The sequence below is a fragment of the Etheostoma spectabile genome, chromosome 1, assembly GCF_008692095.1.
Source record: "Etheostoma spectabile isolate EspeVRDwgs_2016 chromosome 1, UIUC_Espe_1.0, whole genome shotgun sequence".
Lineage (NCBI taxonomy): Eukaryota > Metazoa > Chordata > Actinopteri > Perciformes > Percidae > Etheostoma > Etheostoma spectabile.
In genome coordinates, this window is record NC_045733.1 from 20,475,448 (window position 1) to 20,502,531 (window position 27,084).

The following is a 27,084-nucleotide window of genomic DNA, read 5'->3' on the forward strand; positions in this document are numbered from 1 at the left end:
CAGCCCTTCCTGTGAAACGCCAAATCGACTCTCAGCAGAGATTTTTTTTCTGTTTTTACTTTCTTGCTGCATTCTTGCATTCCCGTTAACCAAGCAACATGACTTCCTCTACAGATCTGATTGGCACATCTGTATTTGTCACCACATGTAGCATTTATGTTCACCTCTGCATCCGGCACATCCAGATACCTAACAACCTTTTTTTTTTACGGCTGGGATCATTAAAATGCACCATTGCTTTAGAAGTATTCTGATGACATTCCTTTCATACTGTACTTGTTCAAACTCACAAGAAGTTTCCTTTCTTCTGTCAAAAAAAAAAGCACACCAGATGTTACAAAACTTTTTCTCAGCTCTTTTTGTCTCTATCTTTTCGCGGCCATCACTGATGTAGAAGTTGACTGCTGCTTCCCATCCATGCATCAAACTGTGGTAACTCTTGCAGCTTTTGCACTCCTCGCCACATGTGCTGCCTCCTGCTTACCCACAAGTTCCACTTTCTCGGCATTAATCATGAACGGATCAGAACACAGCTGTGGAATTCCCATCTCCAAGACTTCAAGAAGGGTCAGACTAATGTACATCGCCTGTATGACAAGCAGCATCAGTGATGTGTGCATGTAAACATCTCAGTTAACCACCTTCATCTGTGGCTGGATAAGACTCGTGTGTAATAGCACTTTTTTTTATAAAAACAAAGCATTAAAGTCAACAAAAAAAATCCATCATAACCTGTTGACTCCAACACAACTCTGCAACTATTTATTCTTCAACTCAGGCTGATGTCTTTATTGTTTGTATTGTGTAAATCGTTGTGTGGTTTGTGTTGTATGTCTTTCTACTGCATACACAATGCCCTACTGGGACAAAGAATAAACTGAATTGAAATATTCATCAGTGTTTGAACTTCTAATCAAATTTTATTCATATATATTATAAGTTTAGATTAGTTTAGTTCCTTCATTGGGATCTAAATGATCTAAGAGAAAGTTACCTCATGTACAAACACACAACCAAACACACAATAGAAGTACAACGTTGTTCTTGTGTGTTTCTCCGTGACTATTGTGACAGGAGATTTGTTCTGATATTAATAAAGTAGCTTTCCTCTCGTCCTATGTAAGCTCACGTATGCTCCCCTCACCTTACCAGCCTGGCCCGATGTAGCCCTGCTGAGGCTATCGCACAAAATCAGAAACTTTTATAATTTTCTAATGCCATTTGTCTTGTCTGTGTCTGTTATAGTAAATCCCTTTTGTAAAACTATTTCTGAAGAGCTATATGTCTTTTGTTCAATAACTAATGTTTTCTAGCATTTCTCTTTCAGTATATTATTGGAGACCCTGGATTCAAGGAAAGGACAACGTCATGTGCATATGGCAATCATCCACAAAAATATACTTTTGTCAAATCTGGTGGAGGTGTATCATATCTCACCCAAGCAGATACAATACACAGATAAACAATATATAGTTACACCAAAAGTGATATATATTAAAGATAGTATATACAAAACAGTAATGACATATTTCATAGTATAGTACATACAGAACAAGTGTCCATGGCTTTCAGTTTTAAATCTCTGAAAATTGTCTTATTCTGTGCACAATATAAAAACAAACACAAACAACATATAAACAGCACATTGCTTTGGCTGATATAAATTAAGTGTTTTTATAAATAGGACTAACAGGGATGATGTGCAGGGAGTATTACTTCCATGTTGGACTTGTTCAATGTTTCAAACCCTGAGAAGATCAGAAATGAATTAGGTGACACCCCCCCCCCCACCCAGAAGCACTTCACTGCTTTGCTACCCAAAACATGAAGCCACAAGACTTTTCTGATTGTTCTGTGTAAAGTACTCCATCCCACTGAATAAGAAAATGACAGATTGTACTGCACTTGGACCCACATTATTATTGTCTCTGATGTTTAAATGATTTGTATTTGAAAAAGGACGTCGTGTTGTGTTTTATCTGATCACTGAAGATCCATAATTGCGCTTCCGACCACAGAAATCTGTCCACAAAGAAACATAAAAAACAAAGATAACTGAAAGTGAAAATAACAGAAACACATCAACACAATCCACACTCCATTTGCATTACAGTGTCCCTCCTGCGATCGCCCCGGTGAGGGTGTCTATGTCACCCAGCTGTCCATTCGCATGCGTTTGAGCGTGGGACTCTCCCTGCCCTCTGAGCGACTCATGTGGAAGTCCAGCCGCTGCTGCTGCTCCTCGCGGTCGCTGCCCCCCTCGTGGGAGCTGCAGGAGGAGCAGACGCTGTCTGCAGGAGACCTCCCCATCTCTGCTCTGGTGGATGGGTGAGGATGGGGAGGGGCGTGAACCTGGGTCATGTACCCTGATTGGCTGCGGTGGTCACGGGGGGGTGAGATCGGCTCGGCTTTGATGTTGACGTTGTGGTTGGTGTTGATGGACCTACAGATGGAGGGACAGAGGAAGAGGACGCTTTGAGGCTGGGACTGCAGAGCAAAGGCACCACCTAGTGGTGAAACTAACAGGTCTCTAGCCCAGGGGTCTAAAACCTTTTTTAAGCAAAGGACCCTTCAACTAAAAGAGCAGGGACCCCCCCCCCCCACTACATGTATTGCATAAACTGAAGTTGCATATTAAACTGGTTCTTCAATAACATGAAGAGCGGCCTAAAACCTTTATACATACCTTTTTTGCACAGAATACTAAACTATTAAAATAGCCTAATTATTGTTGGCATGTTTTATAAATCATGTTTTATAGGTCCTATGACATGCTGCTCTTTGGATGCTTTTCTCTTTTATATAGACCTTAGTGGTCCCTAATACTGTATCTGAAGTCTCTTTTATATAGACCTTAGTGGTCCCTAATACTGTATCTGAAGTCTCTTTATATAGACCTTAGTGGTCCCTAATACTGTATCTGAAGTCTCTTTATATAGACCTTAGTGGTCCCTAATACTGTATCTGAAGTCTCTTTTATATAGACCTTAGTGGTCCCTAATACTGTATCTAAAGTCTCTTTTATATAGACCTTAGTGGTCCCCTAATACTGTATCTGAAGTCTCTTTATATAGACCTTAGTGGTCCCCTAATACTGTATCTGAAGTCTCTTTATATAGACCTTAGTGGTCCCTAATACTGTATCTGAAGTCTCTTTTATATAGACCTTAGTGGTCCCTAATACTGTATCTAAAGTCTCTTTTATATAGACCTTAGTGGTCCCCTAATACTGTATCTGAAGTCTCTTTATATAGACCTTAGTGGTCCCTAATACTGTATCTGAAGTCTCTTTTATATAGACCTTAGTGGTCCCTAATACTGTATCTGAAGTCTCTTTTATATAGACCTTAGTGGTCCCCTAATACTGTATCTGAAGTCTCTTTATATAGACCTTAGTGGTCCCCTAATACTGTATCTGAAGTCTCTTTTATATAGACCTTAGTGGTCCCCTAATACTGTATCTGAAGTCTCTTTTATATAGACCTTAGTGGTCCCTAATACTGTATCTGAAGTCTCTTTTATATAGACCTTAGTGGTCCCCTAATACTGTATCTGAAGTCTCTTTATATAGACCTTAGTGGTCCCCTAATACTGTATCTGAAGTCTCTTTTATATAGACCTTAGTGGTCCCCTAATACTGTATCTGAAGTCTCTTTTATATAGACCTTAGTGGTCCCCTAATACTGTATCTGAAGTCTCTTTTATATAGACCTTAGTGGTCCCCTAATACTGTATCTGAAGTCTCTTTATATAGACCTTAGTGGTCCCCTAATACTGTATCTGAAGTCTCTTTATATAGACCTTAGTGGTCCCTAATACTGTATCTGAAGTCTCTTTTATATAGACCTTAGTGGTCCCCTAATACTGTATCTGAAGTCTCTTTTATATAGACCTTAGTGGTCCCCTAATACTGTATCTGAAGTCTTATTTATATAGACCTTAGCGGTCCCCTATTACTGTGTCTGAAGTCTCTTTCCCAAAATTCAGCCTTGGTGTTAGGTTGTTTAATTTATTTTATTATTTAAAGAGAGACAGGTTACCTGTGGCAGGTACTTACCCCAGCGAGCCCAGCTGGTGTTGCTGCCATGCTGCCATGGAGCCCAAAGAGGACCCTCCAGGGGGGCCGAAGCCCGACAGCTCTGCACTGTTCAGAGAGTAATCTAACAAAGAGAGAGACGACATGTGAGAATGATAGCACACAAAACCAACACAACAAGTCAATCTTGGCCTTCGGTGATACAACTTTATTTGTCTACATTCCTACAATCAGCTGCTAAACCACCTGAAACTCTTTCACTTTCACTAACTCCCCAGAAGGCACAAATGTGTAATTTTGGATTAAAAAAATCATCATATTAAAAGATACAGATTATCTTCATACATCATTTTAAATCTTTGTATTATTTTAAAACACAGACATAGTTAGTCTAACACTAACAAAATGTCCAAAAGAGCTGCCGTCCATATGTAGCTTAATACTAAGAATTTGACACTTGACACATAAATGGTAATGCAATCTATCCATCAAATGAAATTAAGCAAAAAAAGAAGAAGAAAAAACATTTCAATGTCTTGGTCTTCTTTCTGATAAGCAGCAGGTACCGTTGTTGTAGGCAGAGCTGATGCCAGAGTAGCCCAGACTCTGGTGAGGCAGGCTGGGTGTGGTGATGGAGACCACTGGGGTGGACAGAGGCTGGCTGGACTGACTGCTGCTCTGCCTCTGGTTACTCTGGAAACACATAAATACACAAAGACGCACTAAGTTTATTCAATAAACATAATATAAATCCTCCCCGTTCTGTCTGTTGCTTTCTGTGCTTAGATTGCAGTTAAACTGTACAGTGGGGGGGACATGCGCTGAATGTGGCTTGCGATGCCCCGCTTCAACCACACGGTGTCAGTGTAATGAGTCTTTTTGCAGCGGGGGACAACTAGTTCCCTTTTGAGGAAAAAATCAAACCTCAAACACTCTCCCCCTGCCTGGCATGATGTAAATTATACCTTCTGGTGTGTACACTGTGTAATAACCTGCAACATTTACTTACTCTTTACTAATGTCCTACATTTCCCAGAATGCCTCAAACTTGAAGGGAGTGTGTCTGAACTTGCTGGGGTTCAGCCTCCTAGTCTACGGGAACGCTGACCAGGACACAGGGCTGTTGATGGATGCTGAATGTCTGTGCCAGTGTCTTCAGTTCCCCCCCGATCCCTGCACATCCATCCGGGTTGCTCAGGGTTTCACAACACAGACGCCAAGTCTGTGAGGCATTTCTTGAAATGCAGTCAGATCCTCTAAATTACTATTGTTACTTTTTAATTGTGTGTGTGTTTTAACAATTGATTAAAAAAAACACTAAATACCAACAGGCAATTTATTCTTAATGAATAAACTGCCCCAAATGAAGCTAGAAACCACGTTGTTCTGGTCCACTTTGTGCCTGGCTGGTAGAGCTGCTGCTATTTAAAACTGCTGGCTCTTTAATTTGACACGTTTCAGTCATTTGGAGTTTTGTGTTGTTCCTCTCTGGGCTGTTGCCGTCCCGGTGTGATAATGTCAGCAATGACATCACCCTGAATGAGGTAATAATTCATTGCTAAACACACGCACAACAACACATACTCACATAGAAGCCACACCAGCGGAGGTTTAACCAACCGATCCTTGCCTAAAACTAAGAGGGTTTCCTTCCTCTTGCCCTGTGTTATCTGGTATCCCGGTCACAAAGAGTAACAAATGCTGTAGTAAAGAATTCAAGTTTGAGCTAACAAAGTTGTGATGATGGCTAACACATGGGTGAAGAAATTATTTATGGGTATTGCTTTGAATGAAGAACAATGAAGATATAAAAAGAGTAGTTCTTGTCTGCATATAAAGCAGATACTATACACACTTACATGCACACATGTCATAGAGGAGGAAGTAAAAGGCAGTTTCAAAATGATCAAACAGAGGAGTTGCTGTCTGACCACAACTCAACATCTTTCACAGCGGTCCATGGAAAGCAGAAACAAGCAGATGTCATAATCTTCTGTTGGTTTAAGCATTGTAAAAATAGCGTGCCATTGTTTAGGGTTTCAACTGCACACCAGTGTCAGCCCATAAAAGCTGGTATTTAGCACGCTCACACCACTGAAAGAGACCATGGTGACTGCTCCTGCAAATATATGGACAATATATTATGTCATCCAGTGATCCACAGTATTATCTCAGACAGAGCAGAATGATGAGACACTTTGACAATAACTTATACATTATCACATTTGACTCATCTCTGTCGACACATATGGGATGTAAGGGTGTGTATTGTAATATTTTCACCTGAAATTGAGTCAGTATTTTGTTAATACTATGACGATCCCTAGACGAGTCTTAACAGAAGGCTTTAAAAGGGCTGTACTCAACATTTAGAATATTAATATAGCAGCATTATTATTTATGTAAAGATATAAATGGCTTCCTGAGCAGAGCATGAAGTAACTCTTCCTCTGTGTGTTATCTGAGTTTCTAGGTTCTTTGTATGCAGTATACTGTGCTAATGTTGTGTGTAGTGCAGCGTGGGTTTGCAGGGGAACGGTCTGTGGGAGCCACGTGGAGGCAGTCCCAGCCTGCTGTTGTCCAGTACAGCTCCTTTAAAGGTAACCCATAAAGGGATTTCAATGTCTAATCTGTTTCTAACTTATCTGTACATTCTCAATAAAATGATCTTTCTATATTCACAAAAACTGTGGTAAGTTTGTTGCATCTGAATTCTTTATTCTATATACATATGCTGTTCAAAATAATTACACCACATCTCCCAAAAGGCGTTCATATTAATGTGAACAGGAGGAATAAGAAATGCTGTCCTTTTACTGATGATCACTGCAAAATGTAAAAGTCCCCTGGATCCCGCAGCCAGCAGAGTGATGCAGCTTTTCAGTCACCATAGTAAAGAAAAGAAAAACACTGAATAATACATTTTTGTCCCATTGTTTACTTATTATCACATCATGTTTGAGCATAGTGTGGGAGGGAAGTGCAACAGTAAGGGAGTTAAGGGTAAATCAATAACTTCAATAAGCCAGCTCAGCTGCTGAATGAACAATCTGAAAGAAGAAAGACAGACTCGAGACGCTGTGAAGACTCTCTCTTTCTTTCAAATTCTTGTACAGTGCACTTGTCTGGTTTATTTGTGCCACAATTTGAGATGTGAGTAGAAGGTCACACCATATTATCTCTGGTTCGAGTTCTTGTGTTATTGTTTCTAAACCTGACTTGAGTCTCCACAGAGAATCTGCACTCCCTTTCCAAGAAGTGGAGGAGTTGGCAGCCTACTTGAAATATCATCATTCTTTATGTGTGTTCAGCCGTGTGCTTTCCAAAACAAATGTTATTGTAAATGACAGGATTTATGTATCTTTGTGTGTCTTTCATTAAAATGCATCATTTTACTTTAGAGTTTTATATAAGTTCTCTAGTATGGAGACAAATTCAAAAGATCATGGGGTTGTCTGTGTGATGCTTGAACTAACGCCTTAAAGTCAATTCTATTGTTTTTTGTTTTTTACATCAGACATGCAAGAGAGATCTTCTTTAACACGATGATGGAGTGATTTCATCTGTACACACAACAACCATCTGGTCCAGATGGTGTCCAACCAATTGTTCTGAAAAGTTGCTGACCAAACTCTGTGGTAAGCGGGATCATTTGTTTCCTCTGTTCTTGTCTGCGTCCAACACCCATCAGGCTTAGAAACAGTGTGTTCCATTCTGGTTCCTGATAAACCTCAGACTCAGGCACTAAAAAGGCTTAAGGCCTTTAGCAGCTGAGAAGTGCAACACTTCATAAAGGTGGTACTGGGGTATCGGTCAACTTGTTTCCATGATTTGCTTCCCCCCAGTGGCCACAAGAAATAATGCAGCTGTACAATTTTTCTGAATTGCTAAAACACTAAACCCCATTCTCTGAACCAAAGGCTCAGCGGCCTAAACCCTTTTTTTGAATCAATCACTCTTTTGGCACATTCTCACTCGCTGAAACACACTTCACACTGAGATGCACTTGTGTAAAGCAGGAAGTGTGCATTTAGTTTCCACGCTTATTGTTTCCATAACAATGTTAATGCTAAAGCTACTGAAATGGCCACCATAACAGTGGATGTGATGTGTAAGATGAGAAAGCAGAAGTTAAGTCATGTATGTCATGGTTGTAAAAAAAAAAAAAAAAAAAAATGAATATCTGTACATATTTGCTAAGCACTAACCAGTACATAATCAATAATTGTCAGGGAGGGGCATGCCTTTTTTCTGAATAATTTTGGAGGGTCATAGAAAAAGTAATCTCTGGCAAAGGAAGGGTCAGGTATATTATATCAGTATTCATATCAGGTATAAAACATCCCAAACCCCCTCTGGTGGCCCCTTAAATAAATAAGGAACAGTCCCTAACTACATGCACTAGACACTGTTCTCAAATGTTTGAGGTCACGTCTACTGAAGGCTCTGTAGAGTTTAATTTGACTGGTGTGTATGATCTGAAAGCATTGTTGGATTTGGTCAGCAGAGTCAGGTGTTTTGTGAATTTATTTCAAAATTGTTTTTTGTTTTTACAGTTTTGGGGAAAATGGGTGAGGGTTTCATAAAAATGTGTCTTTGCAATCAAAGGGGACCTATTATGTATTTCCTTATTTTCTGTAATATCTATGATGTAACAATGTTGGATTTCATATTAAACAGGTCCTAAATATTAGAACCACACACACACACACTTACCAGTGTTTGCATCATTCCTTTGGACTGAGGGATGACCACTCGGAGGTCTGTCTTGCGGCTGGTAGGGACCATGTTGTTCCCAGGAGGAGGAAGAGGAGGAGATTTGGAAGGTATGATCTTCCCCAAGCTGTCTCCACCATGTGAGCCCACAAAACCGTTCACTGAACACAGAAACAAAGAAATACAAGAGTGAGCTTTCATGTGGAATGTGCCTTTATACATGGACCGGGAGCCTTGTATGTGCAATATGTTTAAATAACCAGAATTTTAGAGAGTCTAACAGTGTTTTATTTTTAGTGTAAAAGCACAATGCAACGGAATTGTGAAATATTTGAAGATTTGGAAGTGCGTTAAAAACAAGGGGGAGGTTACATGTTCCATTCCCATGTGTTAGATCTATTAAATCCACCTGTGCCCCACGTGGCTCTGAGTGGACAAAGTACAGCTATATATTATATAGTAGATAATAATGAATAATTGATCTTTTCCTGCTCTTGACATTACATAATGGCAGTGTTCTTATGAGACATGCTGTTCTGGGAGGGGGAGCATGGAGACGACAGGCAGGATGGACAAATACTGTTGACAACCAGTAACAGACAGACACTGAGGTGCATCCAGACTCCTTAAAAACACAGATGCCAACAAACAGTACACGGACAACACTACAATGCCTCCACTCGCAATTACGTAAGCTGAAACCGACAGAGAGGGAGGGAGGGAGGGAAAGTGAGAGGTTAAAGCAGGTAAACCCCCATCAGGGAGGACGCAGAGTACAGAGAAGAGAGGAGAGGAGAGGAGAGGAGAGGAGAGGAGAGGCGAGGCGAGGCGAGGAGAGGTTTTGTATGACTCCTGAGAAATACTGTACATACCAACTGGTCCAGACACATGCAGAGCCATATCAGAACTGCCCTGCAAGCCACCTGAGGATGCACACACACACACACACACACACACACACACACACACACACACACACACACACACACACACACACACACACACACACACACACACACACACACACACACCACACACACACACACACACACACACACACACACACACACACACACACAACACACACACACACACACACACACACACACACACACACACACACACACACACACACCACACACACACACACACACACACACAAATTGCTATTTTATTTTTCCACCAGTTTGTAACTGTCTTTTCCTGGTCTTTGTTGTTTCCTAATCATCCTAAATAAAACCAAATGTGTCCAATAAGCACTCACTACAGGGACAAATATTTACAGACAACGCAAAAATGCTTATGGTAAGCGCACACACACACACACATAGACACACACAGACACACACAGACACAGACACCCACAGACACCCACAGACACACACAGACACACACACCTGTATTTCCAGTGCTGGGAGGTCTTTGTGAAGGGTTGTTGTTTCTGTGGAGGTGTGTGTGTGGTGAGGAGATGGTCCCATTGTCATCCAGAGCAGCTGTGGCTGCAGCTAGAGCTTGGGAGGTTGCTGCTCCTCCTCCTGCACCTTGGCTGTACGACATGCTGCCATGCATGAAGTTCTGCTGGGGAAGCCCGGGGGTCTGGGGAGGAAGTGACAGAGACATGTCAAAATGAGCTTGATCACTATCAGAACACAATACTTGTAATTAGCCACAATCTGTTTTTTTGTCTTTTATCATGCCTTCTTGTGTTTTTTTGTTTCTTTAAAGGGGTCCAGCATATGATCACAAACTGACTGACTGACGTAAATGTGACATTTTGTGTTGTAGAAACAAAAAGAAAGACATGAAGACTCCCCATCAAAACCAAAAGGATGTAAGAGCCAGTGGGAAAGATGGGTGTACTCTGTACACAATAAATGACAGTGTAACTTACAATTTTATGACCCTTCATCATGTTGTCAAACTCTTCATTAATCTTCTTGTATTTCTCCTCAGTATTGGGGGTGAGGACGTAGGAGGAGTCAGCATCGGGGCTGTCGCAGCCTCTGTGCTCCTTCTTGTTCAGGGCCTGTTCCGAAAGAAACAGAGAAATATGGATTCAAACGTAGAAATAGTACCAACATCAATAGTTCTTCAACACAGATTAAAGTGACCTGTGGTTGGCATTCATTATAAAGCCACATTTCCCCAGAGAGTGGCGAGCCAACAGCACTTCATAAATCACATTAAATACATTTTAAAAGTTTGTTATTTAAATGATTTACGACTCTTTTTGAATTCTTTATGAATTCCTCTTGATGGAAAAGTCCTTTATTACAGACCACAATGTCTATAACTAGTAGTGAGCGCCTGGTGGAGCGCGCACCCATATATAGAGATTTAATCTTCAACGCAGCGGCCGCAGGTTTGACTCCGACCTGCGGCCCTTTTTTGCATGTCACCCCCCCCCCATCCCCATCTCGCCCCTTTCAAGTCTAAGCTGTCCTATAAAAATAAAAGCCTAAAATGTACAGTAGAATTTACAGAGAACATCCAGCTTTGACACACATGGACTCAGTGTTTTCTCTTAAAAGTGTAAGCACTTCACAAATGTAAAAAGAGTAAAGCTGACTGACAGCTCTAGGGAAAGCTTGTCCTAAGTTGAACAAGCCAAACACTGCCGGGGTCTTAATTTAAACTGGCCAGCTTGATGTTTACTGTTGTGTGGAAATAACCACCCATTGAATTGTGTTGGAATTGAGCGTGTGACTTTTCTAAGTGGTCAACAGTTGTTAAAATGTACTTTCAGGCCTGTGGTGGTGAAAATAGACTTGCAAGTGTGTGTTTAAAGCTCCTAATACCTCCCAGTGTCTGGGAATGCAGAGGACATGTGGTGGACAGACAGTCAGCTGGCTGGTGTGTTGTTCTGTCCTTTTCACGCTATGGCGTGTAATGCAATGAGCAGAGATGAGATGATGGATACCAGTGAAGTGATGTCATCTCACTGGCTCACATGATGCCGGTATGATTTGATTTTTTACAATGACTCCTGTACTCAAGGCCAGGCGCTGTAAATTAACATCCATCAATCCAGCCAATTATCTAAACTTTCTAAACCTCCTCAACAATGCCAAGTTCTTGCTTCATTTCTGTTTACAATAGGAATTACATACAGTATGTTTTTATGTGATACATTAGACATGTTGAATTCAATTTTTGAAAGTCACCATCAGAAAATGTTTTTTCTTTAAATGTATACAGCTCTAAAAAAACACTGTACACCACCTGGTTAGCATGGCATATAGACCAAGTCAGCGAATGGCTAATGAACATTGTGGAGCATGTAGCATGAATGAGGGGAAGAGGTCTTTTAATGGGATGGGGGACAAGAGTTTGAGAAAAATATCAGATGCCCCAGCAACATTTAAGTCCTAAGTCTGAACCCATGGACTTCCTTACATTTTAATTTACAGAATGAAAAACTTGTGCTGCAGAATTTTGCTGTTTTCCAACAGTTTGTATCTTATTGTGAAGTACCCTGTGATTCCCACCTCTAAATAATATAATTAAGATATAATTTGTATGATTGGTAACAAATACACACCTATAAAAGGACCCTCACTAACATAAGGCTGTTCCTAAAAGACCTTGCCATCAGAACTTCGCTAACCCTAAAACCCAGCCTTTACCTGAAGCAGAACCTAATTCTAACCTGAGCTGATGTGAAGATCAGTTTCTTCCTTCTTTGAAGCATAATGTTCTTCACCAGGACCGGCTTTCTTTAGCGCTGTGCAGATATTTGTCCCAGCTGTGCTGCTGACAGTAATACGATCTTCTACAGATTTGTTTGTGCTAATGAATCTCATTTGATGCCTTTGTCTCTGCGGTGCTCAGGGATGCATAAACAGCCAACGTTTTGCCTTTTATTTCCCTGTCTATCCACCCTACCCCACTATAAACACCCAACCGAACCCAAAGTTGTTTCAGGCTCGCCATAAAAATATCTGCTTACTCCAGTCCATTTGTGAATATAGATGAGTAGGTCTGTGATGTGGAGCAGCATCTCTCTCAGACTACCGTTAATATGTGCACTACTCAGACAAGCTTTGGGTCTGTCACGACACCTCAAAGCTCATAAAGGCAAACAAACTGTCAGACACTTGAGAAAAGAGTAATACATGTTCTGTATAGGCAGATGATATTTGGCTAAAGCCTGAATGCAGACTCGCAGAAATGTAACTAGGCCTCAGTGTTTACTTTAGCTTGTGACATGGACAAATGTTATTACGGTATATACTGAATAATTAATGTGTTAAACCGATCAGTCTGTTTGGTGGACCCTTTGGTTGACAGGTATGCCATTTGTCTATTTATGAGATGTTACATTATGGTACATTATGTGAGTTACTGTGCTGCAGTACCAGCAGTGGCTTTTGTTATTAGTCAAAATGGCAGGGGCAAAGGAACTATCCATCAGTGGTTTGAAAATTCTGTAAATTACAGATAATACGGTTCTGACACGTACACTTGTCACCCATTTACTACATTCTTGCAGAACTCCAGCAACAACTTTATCTCTATCATCAGCAATGAGTGTTAACAAAATCTTTCAGCCACCACATGCCAAAGGCAAGTTTGATGTTCCAATATACTAATTAGTTTGTAGAGTTTAACATTCAATGTTTACTCCCTGCAACGGTTCAGTAAGCGCTAAGGCCCTGCTCCTGCTACATTAAAGCTTTAGCGTGTAACGTTTTGATATTAATGAACGTCCATTACATTCAAATCCAAATGAGTTGCTACAAAGCTAATCAAGACTCTCAGCTCCACATAACTCTCTCTGGACGTCTCAGTGGGACTATGTTCACAAGATTGTAGCGTCCGGTGACTTTCCCCCGCAAAAACTTGTGTGAAGATAACGACCTCTTCAGTGGAGTCCATCATGTTTTTTTAATCCTCCGTGTCCTCCTTGGCTACTAGCAACAGCATAAAGAAGGGGTGGGGGGACATGGCTATCACGTAAGGCTTGTATCATGTGGACATGCCGACAGTTTTGTTGTCATTACTTAGAATTGGGGAAGGGGGATGGGGGAGACAGAAAGTACACACTATAACTTTAAAGCACTGCAGAATCAAGTATCAGAATCAAGTTTATCTCAGGGAATTACATAACTTGTAGATATCACACAAAAGTCTGCCAACACTGAAATGTAAGTGAAGTGTAAACAAGAAGTGCTGTAGTGTGATTAAATATTCATCCCTTCTAACAAGGGCTAAAATGTATGTCTGGCATGTGAAAATAAACTCTGGCATTCTGCTCCAACTGTTGATCATAACTTGTAATATACCTGCAAGAACATCGTAAACATTACTGTAAGCTGACAGAGCTCCAGAGCAAACTGCAGCATTCCAGCATTGATATTCAATGCATAATGACTCAGCAGTCATTATTCATAATGATGAGAAATGAGCCAAATTACAACAGATGGGAAGTTTTTGTTTGCTAAGCATCCTTCTATGATTCAGGTGTAAACTCTGCACGACCTTACAACCAAAGAGGAGGAAAGAGGACAGCTGTTACTAATCATGTGATCACTCCAGTTTCTTCAAATGTTTTTAAACCATTCTCAAATAGTTTATCTTTAAATATGGGGAAGGAATTCCGTTGTTTTCTTTAGAGAATGGACAGTATAATGGCATGGAGGGACACAGAGTAGACTCAGGAGCGAAGGGTCTAATGGGATTTGGTCCAAGACCCACCGGGCTATATGTGGCTCCACAGAAGCTGCTTTAAACCACTACATCATGTCTGGGAACTGACGACTATCTTAAAGTGTCTGTTAGAGGATCTGAGAGTGTGTGTCTCCTTATCATCTCAAATGTCAAAGTCAGCTTTAGTGCATCTCCAAAGGCATGTGGATCATTGCCACCATGAGGCACGAGCTGCAACGCTAAGCATCTTAACATGTGAGGTTGATGTTTTGTTGCTGTTGGGACTGCATCAAAGATAAAATAAGGCCCCCTGTATTCCCTGGAGAGAGTATTTTCCAGTTGGGTGATTGCCCTACAGGCTATGAATAGGGAGATGTCTGAGATGTGATTCAACACATCTGTGGCAGATAACCTTACACACTTTCAAAAGCCAGAATGTATGTGCAGTTTCTGCACATACATTCTTTTATGAAGCAGCCTATTTGACTTGCAGTAAACCACATCAACTAACCGCTGTGCTGTATACCACAGTGTCAGGTTTCAGTGTGTTGTACTTCTGACTTTCTGTTATGGTTCTGATACATCTCTGGGCTCTGCAGCCTGAAATGACTGCATTGCATACCTTGGACGGCTGCTCTGTTGTTGTTGAAACTCAACTCTGCTGCACAAAAAAACCTGTCTCATTATAATGACAAAAGTAATCGGTCAGTTAGACTAGCTGAACAGTTTTAGCTGGCAGGCCATCATCATGAAAAAATAGATTCTTCCAGGCATTTATCTTCATTTTAGGCTGAAATTACACTTTTATGTAGATAGATCTGTAAAGTTGACTTATTGCTTAATTCAAGTTAAAACTGAAATTAAAATGCAGCTTTGCTATGAGATCATGACATATCCATTTTTATACACTACTGCTATCAAATCATCAATATTCATTTAAATATACCTCTAATTTAAAAACCTTTTTCTATGAATGGTGGAGTATAGACTGTGGAACTGAAATATCAGAAAATCCAGAAAATGAAAGCCTGTGTTTAGAGAAAAAGAAAAATCTAAACAGCCAAAGCAAAGGAAACAAGATTTCCTAGACAAATAATAGGGATCAATGATTGCTTGTACATTCACATTTCTGTCTGGTATTTCTATTTCATCAAGCAAGAAATGATAGATGGAACAATCTTCTCATCTAACTCTCAGCCAGAAAGCAAATAAGCACTTTCTCCAAATCTCAAACTGTTCTTTTACAAAACTAATGGTGGATAGCTGACTATGTTGGCTTGAAAAGGAAAAAAAGGAAAATGATGTTGTATAGGGCTGGACAATAATCAAAAGTGTATTGACATCAAAATTCTGAAGCCGTTATCGACAAATTTGACAGTAACTTTGATCATTTCTATGAGACTAAAATGTGACTTTTTTCACAAAACATTTTCATTTCAAGCAATGTGTGCTTTTATTTATTTAAATTGTAATCATTTTCAATAAATAACCACTATAGTTCCCACTTTGTGTGTTTCTTTTACATATTTTAATATAACAAAAATAAGCTTCAATATTTGAGCCAATTTACAGTACAAACCTGGCCAATGAACTATGAGGAGAAAAAAAAGAATCACAAAAAAATGATAATAATTGTTCATTAATTGTTTTCAAGGTAAAATGTGCAATTAATCGTGATTTAGATCTTCGGTCATATCGTGCAGCACTAGGGTTGTATTAACATTTTAAGGCTACACAGCGTGACGTGTCCCTGGTCAGTGTAGCACCATGAAAGCTGAGTTAACAGCTAAGCAGCTAACGAAGCTAGCACGTCGGCAAGCATCATTGGCTCTAACATGTCAGTCAGCCAATGCCATGGAAAGGTCCAGCCGATGTTTCTACAAAAATGAATTCATCCTCCTTTGAAAATGAAAAAAAAAAAAATCAACTAGTAATAGCTGATATATTATTATATAAGTGATCAGTATTCAAATTTCAACTGACTTAAACTGCCAAACAAAGTCAGGAGATGCAGCCTATGGTGGATGTGTAGACTGTGTGTGTGCAAGCTGTTAGTTAGTTTGTGCCAGAGAGATAATCATCAGCAAACATCATAATGTTCCATCAAACAACAACAATGCATCCAAAGAAGCTTTCTGCTAGGCCGTCACAACATGGGAAGTCTGTTGCAGCCAGTGGCGTATTACTTACACATAGTCAAATGACCTGCTTGAATGTTGCAAATGGACCTACCAATATGTAAAAGATCAACCTCTCACTTTCCAGGTTTTGTTTTAACTAGCTTGTCTGTCTGCGTGACATGTGTGGGAGAAAACAAATAAGGGTTTAAAGCAGGCAAATCGAGCTTGGCTAATGGCTAGGAGCGCCGACACAGGTGTCTGCTTGTGGTTTACAGCCAAATGGACGTGGTTATGCTATTTAGAATCATTATAGGCATTAATGATGCATATTAACAACCTTAATAAAATAATAATGAAAAAACGTTTAGAGCACCGTTATCTGGCAGAAGCCAGGTCGCCCCAGTGAGTGAGCTAACCATGCAGCTAGCTACTGCTCTGTCTGCACTGTCGCCATTAGCACTGTTAGCGCTCCCAGTTTCTGTCAGTAATATGGATGAAAAAATATGGTTTTGATTTAAAAATTGTCCTCCAGAATCTATGATCAGAACTCAGTCAATGGGAATGATCTGTTATACAGAAGTAGAATGTCGTGATTGACCAATCAGAATCCAGTATTCAACCAAGTTGTGTAATAAGTAAGAAATAATGTAGAGAGAGGCGGTTGTTATAGCTAACACAACCTGAAAGGGTGATCAGGACTTAAATCAGCCTGAAGGGCTGCTTATTACATGGCTCCTAAAGAAAACAGCCCGTCCTGTCTCTACGGTTGGAACCCTGCCATGTAATAATACATAAACTCAACTTCTACTGCTACTGTCTTTACATCTAACAGGATGGATTCACCTTTCAACAGTTGTGGTCTTTGGACAGGCTTTAGTGTTACACATTCATGCTCCTGTTTATCCCAAAAACCTGTGCTTGTTTTTTGTTCTTTGCAGTCCTATAACTGTCGTATTCCCCTGTAGAAACAACGTTTTCTAAGATTTACTTGGGAAGGTTAAGTTTGGTTTGTGATTCTGGTAACATAGAAGACATAAAGTGAAGACATAAAGCAGCTGGGAAACATGCCTGGACTCTCCTGAAACAAACTTGAACACTGAATCTCTTCTCTTTTATTTAGGAAGGGGGAAGAAGCACTTTGAAAATAAACACAGTTTGGGAAGTTTAGCTTCCTTTATATTTAATAGTGTGTGTGTGTGTGTGTGTGTGTATGTATGTGTATGTGTGTATGTGTGTGTGTGTGTGTGTGTGTGTGTGTGTGTGTGTGTGTGTGTGTGTGTGTGTGTGTGTGTGTGTGTGTGTCTGCGTGCAGTAAATTCAGGCTCTCAGCAAGGCAAACACGCAGTAGAAGCTTAGATAAACAGCCAGAACGTGAGTCACGGTGGCCATTCATTTTTAATGGCAGCTGCAATGAGTACGTGCTGTGAGAGGCAGGACAGCGCTGCTCAGGGACCTAGAAGCAACAGCACGGTCCCACACAACATTATACAAAATTGGAAGACCAACCTATAAGTAGTCTTTTATCTATTTCCTGCAGCAAATCTCAGTCTCCATTATTGGATAAATCCATTTTGTACCAGCAATGCAAAATCTTGCTGTCTAGCACTTTCTGAGCAAACAAAACAAGATGCACTGTAAGTCTGACAGGGCAGATGTTCTGTCATTAACTATTTACATCTCTTCACTCACTCTACCTGACAAGTTTGGTCACTAAAATGAGCAAACCATCCAAGACTTACAGTTCATACAAATTAACTTTAGCTCTCTTTTAACAACTAAACTATCGCTTACAATTACTCTTCATCACCCATAAACCATGTCAAAGGGTTAGCATGCATACTGTAAACGGCTACCTACCAGAGAACTATTATTTTTGCACTAAACCTTTTCTCACATTTTGGGGAAGTTGGGCCAAATTTAGTCATTCTAAAAACTCTAAGAAACCCATGTTGGTGTTTTAATTTGTAATTATTTTTTTAAGATATTAGGACTTAATTGTCCCTCAGGGTTTTGCAACCAGTATAACCAAATTAAGTCCTGATTACCTCTTGCAATCCTATTATTACAGGGACATCCTGGTAGTCTCTCCTGCCTCTCCACTGTTACAGTTAATCTTGGAATGTAGTTTGTGTTGTACAGTATCTAAAGTTCAGCTTTTGTGTTCCCTCAAATTACTAAAATACTTTGAATGCCTTTCAAATGTCTCGGATCACCTACCAATTCCCAAGACATGAATGCACTCTGAACTATCAAATGACAAAATCTATCAAATATATCTATATTTGTATTTAGGCATTTACCTGGCACTCACAACAACACTATTTACATGGTGCAACAGCATAATGGGTTTCAATAGATCACCCATTAAAAGTGATTTTCTCTCCAAACACACTGGACATTAATAAGACTGTACCGGGGACTGTATTTCGTCAGAGCTCTCCGATGACGACACTATCGCTGACATTATGACATGAGACAGAAAAGAACATTTGAACTAAATTACACTGCACTCACCTCTACAATGTCAGAGTTGGTTCTGCTCTCGTGGGGTTCGTTGTACTCAGTGTATTTCAGCAGGACTTTATCCATGTCAGTGCTGGCATACTGGAACAGCTTGTTGGAGCTGTTAAAGATGATGAGGGCGATTTCACAGTCACACAGAACGCTCAACTCATAGGCCTTCTTCATCAGACCAAACTTCCTCTTCATGAAAGTCACCTAGAAAGACAGAAACCAAAGATTTATCTAGTTTTCTTCAAGCATCCGTCCCTGCCCACTGACATTAAGGGACGAGGGAAGAACTACGAGGAATGTGGCTTTGATAAGTTTGGTGTTTTCCCAGAAAAGTTGGTAGACCCGTGGGGAAGTGTGTTTTTTGACCGGGGCACGGTGCGGGCCAGTGACAGACTGATGGTAGTTACTTTGGTCCTTTGGCTGTCCATTAAAGGTTTTTTTTTTCACATACAGCAAACATCTCACTATCTGCTAGCTGCCTGTCCCCAGAACACACTGTAAAAAACATCTCCTCACTATCTGCTAGCTGCCTGTCCCCTGAACACACTGTAAAAAACATCTCCTCACTATCTGCTAGCTGCCTGTCCCCTGAACACACTGTAAAAAACATCTCCTCACTATCTGCTAGCTGCCTGTCCCCAGAACACACTGTAAAAAACATCTCCTCACTATCTGCTAGCTGCCTGTCCCCTGAACACACTGTAAAAAACATCTCCTCACTATCTGCTAGCTGCCTGTCCCCTGAACACACTGTAAAAAACATCTCCTCACTATCTGCTAGCTGCCTGTCCCCTGAACACACTGTAAAAAACATCTCCTCACTTTCTGCTAGCTGCCTGTCCCCTGAACACACTGTAAAAAACATCTCCTCACTATCTGCTAGCTGCCTGTCCCCTGAACACACTGTAAAAAACATCTCCTCACTATCTGCTAGCTGCCTGTCCCCTGAACACACTGTAAAAAACGCGGTCTCCTTAGACAGCCCAAGGTCTACAAACCGCAACAAAAACAAACTGGTCAACCTGCACCATTAAGCATTAACAGTGTTCCAGCATTCCAGCCAATAACCAACAAGAAGGATTTGGGGGTGGGGGTTTGGGGGGTTAGTGCGCGTAAGCACGGGAGGGAGGGGGAGGGGACGGGGTGAGGAGGAGGGAGGGGCGAACTAGTCTCATTTTGTTTGAAAATACTTTGAACGTCAAGAAGAAGTGCCGTCACCCAACATTGCTTAGAGCACCTTTAAGTCAATGGTAAAAGCTGAGTGAAGATGTGAAAATATGTCTAAGTTTAAAAAAAATTCTCCAATGCTTAGGGCCGGTGGGCCACCAGGCTTGCCATACACTAGGGGGAACCTTGGAACCTATGAGCATCATACAACTCTTGCTTACTCAGACGCACAACCAATTTACATGCAGGGAGAACAACACTGATAAAAAAAAACTAGAATTAGTTAACGGATTACTTTTAAAAATGATTTCCATGCTGGAATCACCTGCTTGTCTGCGTTACCATTTTTCTCTACTTTTTCTATTACCTATGATTTTTCTGAGCTGTCCTTTGCAGAAGAAGACTCCATTATTTGTACGCTTAATACATAATTGTACTGTAGAAGACACACAATATTATATGTTAAATGGATATGTGTAGGGAAGTGGAGGCCAAGGGGGGTTTTATTTTGCTGCTACTACTACCCAGAACAGTTGATAACTCATAAAGAGTCTGTGTCATACAGGAAGGAGGAGGTTTATAGGGGGGGGAGGGGGTTTCCCAAAATATGGTGGCAATAACCTGGAAATGGACTTCTACTGGAATGCTACTGATTAAGTGGGTGGGGAGTGAGGGTGGAGAAAGCAACTGAGTAATGTTAACCCTCCCTTGATGATTACTATCAAGCGGTTATTCAGCCTTGATTGTAATCATATTCCTTGAAAGTCCTCATACTGTCAGTAAACCTTAATGGAAGATGTAAAAACTGAAAAACATTCCAAGCATACAGTGTTATATTTTACTTAGGGCTGCACAATAGAACAGCATTTTTTATTGTCATCGCGATAACAACTTGCGAACGGCTACAACAAGTTTTTGTTTTAGTATAATATCTGTAAAAATATGCAATTTCACCTGTCTTTCTTTTTTAGTGGTGCCTTATGTTAAATTCAATGTTCAGTTTGTTCCATAAAAGCATGTTGGAAATGACTTCCTTTCATTTGTTTTAAATTTGTCTGCTGTTGTATTTGTTGTATTTTAGCAGAATACTGAAAGCAGCAGAACCTAGTTTACTTTAATATCTGATTATTTATGGCAAGTATCGCGTTATTGTAATATTTAACAATATTGCGTATTTTCCAATATTGTGCACCCCTAACTGTACTGTGACTCAAAATGATAAGCGCTCTTGAAATGTTTATGTTCCCTGAAACCATCACGTGCATCTCAACCATAAGACTTAAGGGAAATGTTTGGAGTGCACAGGTCACACATGGATCACCCTCTCATCCCTTTTTTTGGTGTGAAGGTAACCTGCAGTGACTCATCAGTATCTGGTGATGACTTCCTTGCGTCAGAGCCTTGGGATCCTGACTCATGTCTTCCCACCTTCTCACACCTCCAAGATTTTCAGCAATGCAGAGCATCACGTGCATGTAGCTCATGTTTCCCTGCTTCATGTTCTTACATCTCTACACATTCACAGTTCTGCAGCTCAAACACCGTCTGTTCTGCTGGAGTGGTTAGAAGTTGTGGATGAAGTGAAGAGTCTTGCTTCTTCAATAGTACCAAAACAAATATAAATACTAAAAGCAACTACGATTTCACCTCAAGTTGAAGTCAAATTCTACAACACATTGGTACTGACACATGGAAGCAGAGCAGAGCAATTTGCAAATTGTTTGTCATTTGTTTTCCAGTTTCAGTCTCTCTAAACGTTGTAGTTGGGGTTCTGCCAGAGGTTGCAGTTCACCGACGGTAATTTGAAATGTTCCTATAAACATGGCATTGAAGAGGGTTTAGGAAGAGGAGGAATCTCCTAATCAGACTGGCAGTGGTGTTTCAAGCAAGCATGTGTGCATTTCAGAGATATTTAATCTGTTCATCAGAAATCATCCACACCCCTCCCATACTTTTCCACTCTTCTTGCCCCTTGAAATGAAGACACAAACAGAAACATCCCCTCAATCTGCTGCAACTTCTGAGCCTTGATCTCCTTGGAGGAACTTATGCTTCTACCAAGGTGGGCAACACTGGAAGTCAGATAAGGAACATATGCAGAGTGGAAGGTATAGCCTTCCTAAGCCAAAGCATGTCAGTTGTTGGGTTAATTATGTGGAATCTGATGACAGCCGCTCTCTACTTCCACTAGGGTTTTACCTAGGGAACTGCAAAGAGTACCATTATACTGTATGCATGATAGCATTGTGTTTTTTTTTATATTTTATAGCACAGGAAGCCAGATAGAGTTAGACATGTGCTTTTGACAAGTGATTTAGTCTCGTATTTAGTCATAAAAGTCTTTTTTTATAAAACATTTGGATATTTTTTCAAGAGGGATGATATAATGTCACATTTGGTCTCCAGTGCAATTAAATTTGTTTTTGAAATGTCTGAGAAGCAAAATGTCCTTAGCCAAGATGTTGGAGCTCCTGCAACCTCATGTTCCAGTTAGGGAGTAAAGACTGCATCAGATGGCCAACCAAGTTCATGTTCAACCAAGCTCAACATTTAAACTGATGCCACAAGCATTTGGAACAGTAGTAGTCGCTGAATGAATGCTGCATCACATTACAGTTATTGGATTAGATAATAGAGGGAAAATAGACGCAATAAATCTCACTATGATTCCAAGGGCAGTTACCGTTAAAGTTGTGGTATCTTTTTCATATTTACATCCTAAAGGATGTTTGAAATCATGTTCTTTATTTCTTGAGCATGATTTGCAAATAGTTTTCTATAAAAAAGAGATAAAGAATTACCTTGTTCCTCTTTTAGAATATACTTTTGACTGCTGATAACTGGTGTATCACTGGTGCATCTTTCTACTGTCATTATCATAGCACTCTGTATAGTGTGTAATAGTGTGATAGTTTAAAAAAGAGGAAAAACAGCTAAAAACACTTTATGCGCTTTAAAGATAACCCAAGAACACAAGCCACCTTCCCGAAATAGAGTACAAGAAGCTAAATATACAGCAGGCTCCGGCGATGCACACCTGACAGCTAAAGCAGTGTCTATCTGAAAAGGCTCTGGCCAAGACAACCAAACATCAAATATACACATCATCCCAGATATTTAGTTTCCAGCCACATCCCTATTTCCAGCGCCTGCGCCTTCCTTTCAGACAGGCTGGTATTTGTTGTGCTGTTGGGGGTGATATATATAGAGGAGACAGACAGAGAGGGATTCCAGCGGGCAGCGCTGTGGCTGCGCAAGGAGACGGTGAGGAGAGAAAGCCACTGTGTGTCCCTAACACTGACCCACCCTGCTAATCACACGGTGCCGTCCAGACCCAGCTAACCCCAAATTACTGCCATCGCCACCAGCTGTGACCAATGCACTCTTAAAAGTAAAATGGCTTAGGAGTTGTTGTTTTTTTAATCAAAACTAAAGGTATTCCAAAGATGGCTCTCTGAGGGATCCCTTCGTAAATTGTCCTTGAACCCGTCAATACATTTATATAATATTTGGTCTTTCTACAGGACAGTCTAATATAAACTATAATAGGGCTATTGTTAAAATGGCAACTTCACTCTGCTTGTTGCTGCGCTGAATCTTCAAACTCAGCTATATCACTAGTTGTGAGGATGGGATTTAAGCAGCATTCAGGGCCACACATCAACACATCACATATCATAAAAGCTAACCAAAGCTGCCTCTAGATGTTGTTTACCACAGCAGAAACATATTGTGTTTTGAATGGATGTGTGTTGTGATACAGAAGACTGAGGAAAGAATCTACAGAGCAATGTTAGGAGAAAGTGCAGAGGAATAAGTATACAACTACATTTGTTTAATTTATACTCTTTAGTGATCCCCTACAGGAAGTTGCAAAAATACATTATGTTATTATTACACACCACACACAAGCCTGAAGTACACACACATGCTCAGGTCTTTTACATGCACTAAATGGAGAGTAAGCAAGTGCTGGACCAGCACACTGAGGGGGGTTCGGTGCCTTGCTCAAGAGGAGGTGAACTGGAATCTCTCCAGCTACCAGCCCACACTCCGTACTTTGGGACTTGAACCGGGGACCCTCCGGTTCCCAGTCTAACTCCCTACGGACTGAGCTACTGCCACCGTAAGATGTTTAGCTAAGGTGTAAAATGAAATGACAAAAGGATAAGATACTGACCTGTCGGTTCCTTTCATCTACAATCCGGGTGATCTGAATCTTCTTCCTCCCCATTGCAAAAAAAAATTCCTCCAACAGCTGAAGAAGAAGATCAGCGGACTTCAGGTAGTCAAGAGTTCAACAGACAATCCTTAATACATATCTCCACTGTCAGCTGTGTTCCACCAGTGTCAGTGTTTCATGTCTTGCTGAAAAAAAGCGAGATAGAGACAGTGTTAACATTAACAATGGCAAAAACCGTTATGTTCAGCAAATGCACTGAGATTCTTGCACAAATCATACAGTGAATGTTCACAAGAGCATCACTGGACAACAACTTCCAGTTAGTACTTGGGCGGAACATCTTTGCACTTTGGGATGGACTTAACAGACCCTGTCCCTAGTTTCATAATGACGGATGAATAGAGTACATCTACATAGTTTACTACAGGCTGATTCTGGAGACATTGTTACACAGTATTTCAAATGATTCTGTACAAACATAACTGTGCAACCATCTAGAAAACTGTTTTCTAGGCTCGACCAGATGGATCATTCTTGCCCTGTGTCATCAGGCTTTCCTCACTTTTGTCCCAGGGAGGATGAATACACCAGCTGCTTCTTCCCACCTGACAGCAAGAAGCTTCATCAGGAGGACATCAAGTAAAACCAAGGTTCCCTGAACAACCAGCAGTATGTGCTAGTCCGGGACATGATCTCTCAGGTTTCCAACCCAAAAACGCACAACCAAGCCAAAGGCGCTGTTACAGAGGAGTGCTCCAGCAGGAGTGCTATTCCCTGCCATTCTTCACAGTCTCTTCAAAGTCTTTTTTGGCCCCTTGGAATTTAATCTTTAAACATTGTATTTACATTAAACACATCACAAAAGACTCAGAAACACACTAACACCAGAGTTAAATCCAGTTCATCTAATTCATCACACACCTTGCCTAGCTGGCTCCAAACTCTCCTCCACAGCAACACTTCTTCACGTGCACCAACATAAATATTCAGCCCCGCAGTCTTGAGTGAACTCGGCTCTGCTCTCCCAGTCTCTCCTCCTGCAGGAGTGCCCACCTGCCTTGCTCTGTCCCTCCTCTGCTCCGCCTTAGCGTTTCTGAGCCCTGCCTTCCCCCAGAGCTCCTTAGCTCTCTCCTAATCTCATCTGATCTGGGAGGGGGCAGAGAGTGAGGCGAAGCCAGGCTTTATTCTAACCCTCTCTGGATTACTGCAGCATGTGGATCCTAGAGCTGAGCCACCATACCCACCCACTCTAGACCCATTTCACAGGCTTGGGAGATGGGAGAAATGCATTTGTCATGCACCACTATAAATGTATTGGTGATTATTTGCTGATTTAAATGACCTCTATATTTAATAAAATATATTATAATGGAATGCCGGTCACGCAAATACCCCATAAAGCAGATAAATGAAGAATTTGAAATGCATTTAAAAGCTAGTTGTTTATGGTATTGTGTCTTCTCCCTTTGAGTGATTTTTTAAAAGCTTCCTATTGAGGATACACCCTTACATTTCATATTTATTTGTCCTTGAACATTTAAGAGCTACATTGTAAGTGAAATTGGTTTGCAGGAGACTGCAGGCTATCAACTAACCCATCCAATTCACCACCAGCTCAGAGCCCAGTCAGTTCAGGGTACACACGGCAACAAACAAAGACTCCTTGCATATTTGGGATTTAAGGGTCACAAGGATTTATCCGTTTTACAATCTGGATGATTTGATGGCAAGACACATATATCTTGAAAATAGAAGGAAAAAATCCTTTCCTCTACACTCCTGTGCTGCTATTTCCATGAGAAGAGACATTTCTTTCAGCATGTCTTCTTCAGTGATTGTTCAGTTTAATTGAATTAAATTAGCTAAACTCTGTAGCAGTGTACAGTCACTTTATAATGCTCTCTGGGAAAATCTCTGAAAAGCAGAAGGCATGTTCTAGCACTTGCAATAGTTGTGTTATTGTGTTGATAATAATGCGTTGATCTGCTAACAGACATAATGCATTGATTTCAGTAATAATCACTTTGAAATATACTGAATCACAATAATCAAGCTGAATAAAAACTACTCTTTAGAGTAGATGAAACTGGGACTGACACTATATTCTCAATCAATCAATCAATTTTCAATTGCCACATGAAATTGTACAAAATACAATTCCTGTGAAATGTTATGCCATCAGCTCCTTAAACGTGTGCATGATTCATCATAAAGCAGAACGTGGCTGTGAGATCAACCCAACAGTGACCCGGTTGAATGGCACCAGGACTGCGGGATCCAGCCAAGTCTCAGTGGAAGGACACCACAGCTCCCGACATCCGGCTGAAAAACATCACAGGTACACAGGCACGGAGGCCAGCTCACTGACCGACGCCTGCACACTGGCTACCAGTCACAGTCAGTGTGCAATTCCTCCATGCTTGCATCGGTGTCCCCTCTTATTTAGAGATAGGGATGGATGCAGAGATGGTCTTGCTTGTCCATGTAGTCTGGATCGTAGCCATAGGCCGTGGCAAATAGCCATCTTCCCCCTTTCCTCTGAGTTTGCTCTGTTTACATTTGAAAACTCTAACCAGCCAGGCAAGCAGAGTCAACATGAGACTGGTGAGTTGATCAGAGACTCCTCTTGCTAGTCTTGCTAGCTTGAACTTATCTTCTCCACCTTTTCTTCCATGATTAGCACAACTAATATTTGTAAA

At 40.7% G+C, this 27,084-nt stretch overlaps 1 protein-coding gene across 3 annotated transcripts in view; it reads right to left on the bottom strand.

The window, feature by feature from the left end:
• Positions 1–1,468: 1,468 nt before the first annotated feature.
• Positions 1,469–27,084, bottom strand: part of LOC116692974 (myocyte-specific enhancer factor 2A) — a 42,668-nt gene continuing 17,052 nt past the window's right edge. For 2 of the 3 annotated variants that reach the window (XM_032521633.1, XM_032521651.1), the window contains 9 exons: positions 24,383–24,570; positions 19,036–19,239; positions 10,644–10,778; positions 10,150–10,348; positions 9,625–9,675; positions 8,753–8,913; positions 4,603–4,729; positions 4,058–4,160; positions 1,469–2,443 (listed from right to left, as the gene is read on the bottom strand). In XM_032521633.1, the coding sequence (XP_032377524.1) occupies positions 2,146–2,443; positions 4,058–4,160; positions 4,603–4,729; positions 8,753–8,913; positions 9,625–9,675; positions 10,150–10,348; positions 10,644–10,778; positions 19,036–19,239; positions 24,383–24,436 (1,332 nt within the window). In that variant the 5' untranslated portion in view covers positions 24,437–24,570 and the 3' untranslated portion in view covers positions 1,469–2,145. Of the gene's footprint in view, positions 2,444–4,057; positions 4,161–4,602; positions 4,730–8,752; positions 8,914–9,624; positions 9,676–10,149; positions 10,349–10,643; positions 10,779–19,035; positions 19,240–24,382; positions 24,571–25,306; positions 25,505–27,084 lie in introns of those variants that run through there. The other variant, XM_032521642.1, reaches the window with a different exon arrangement.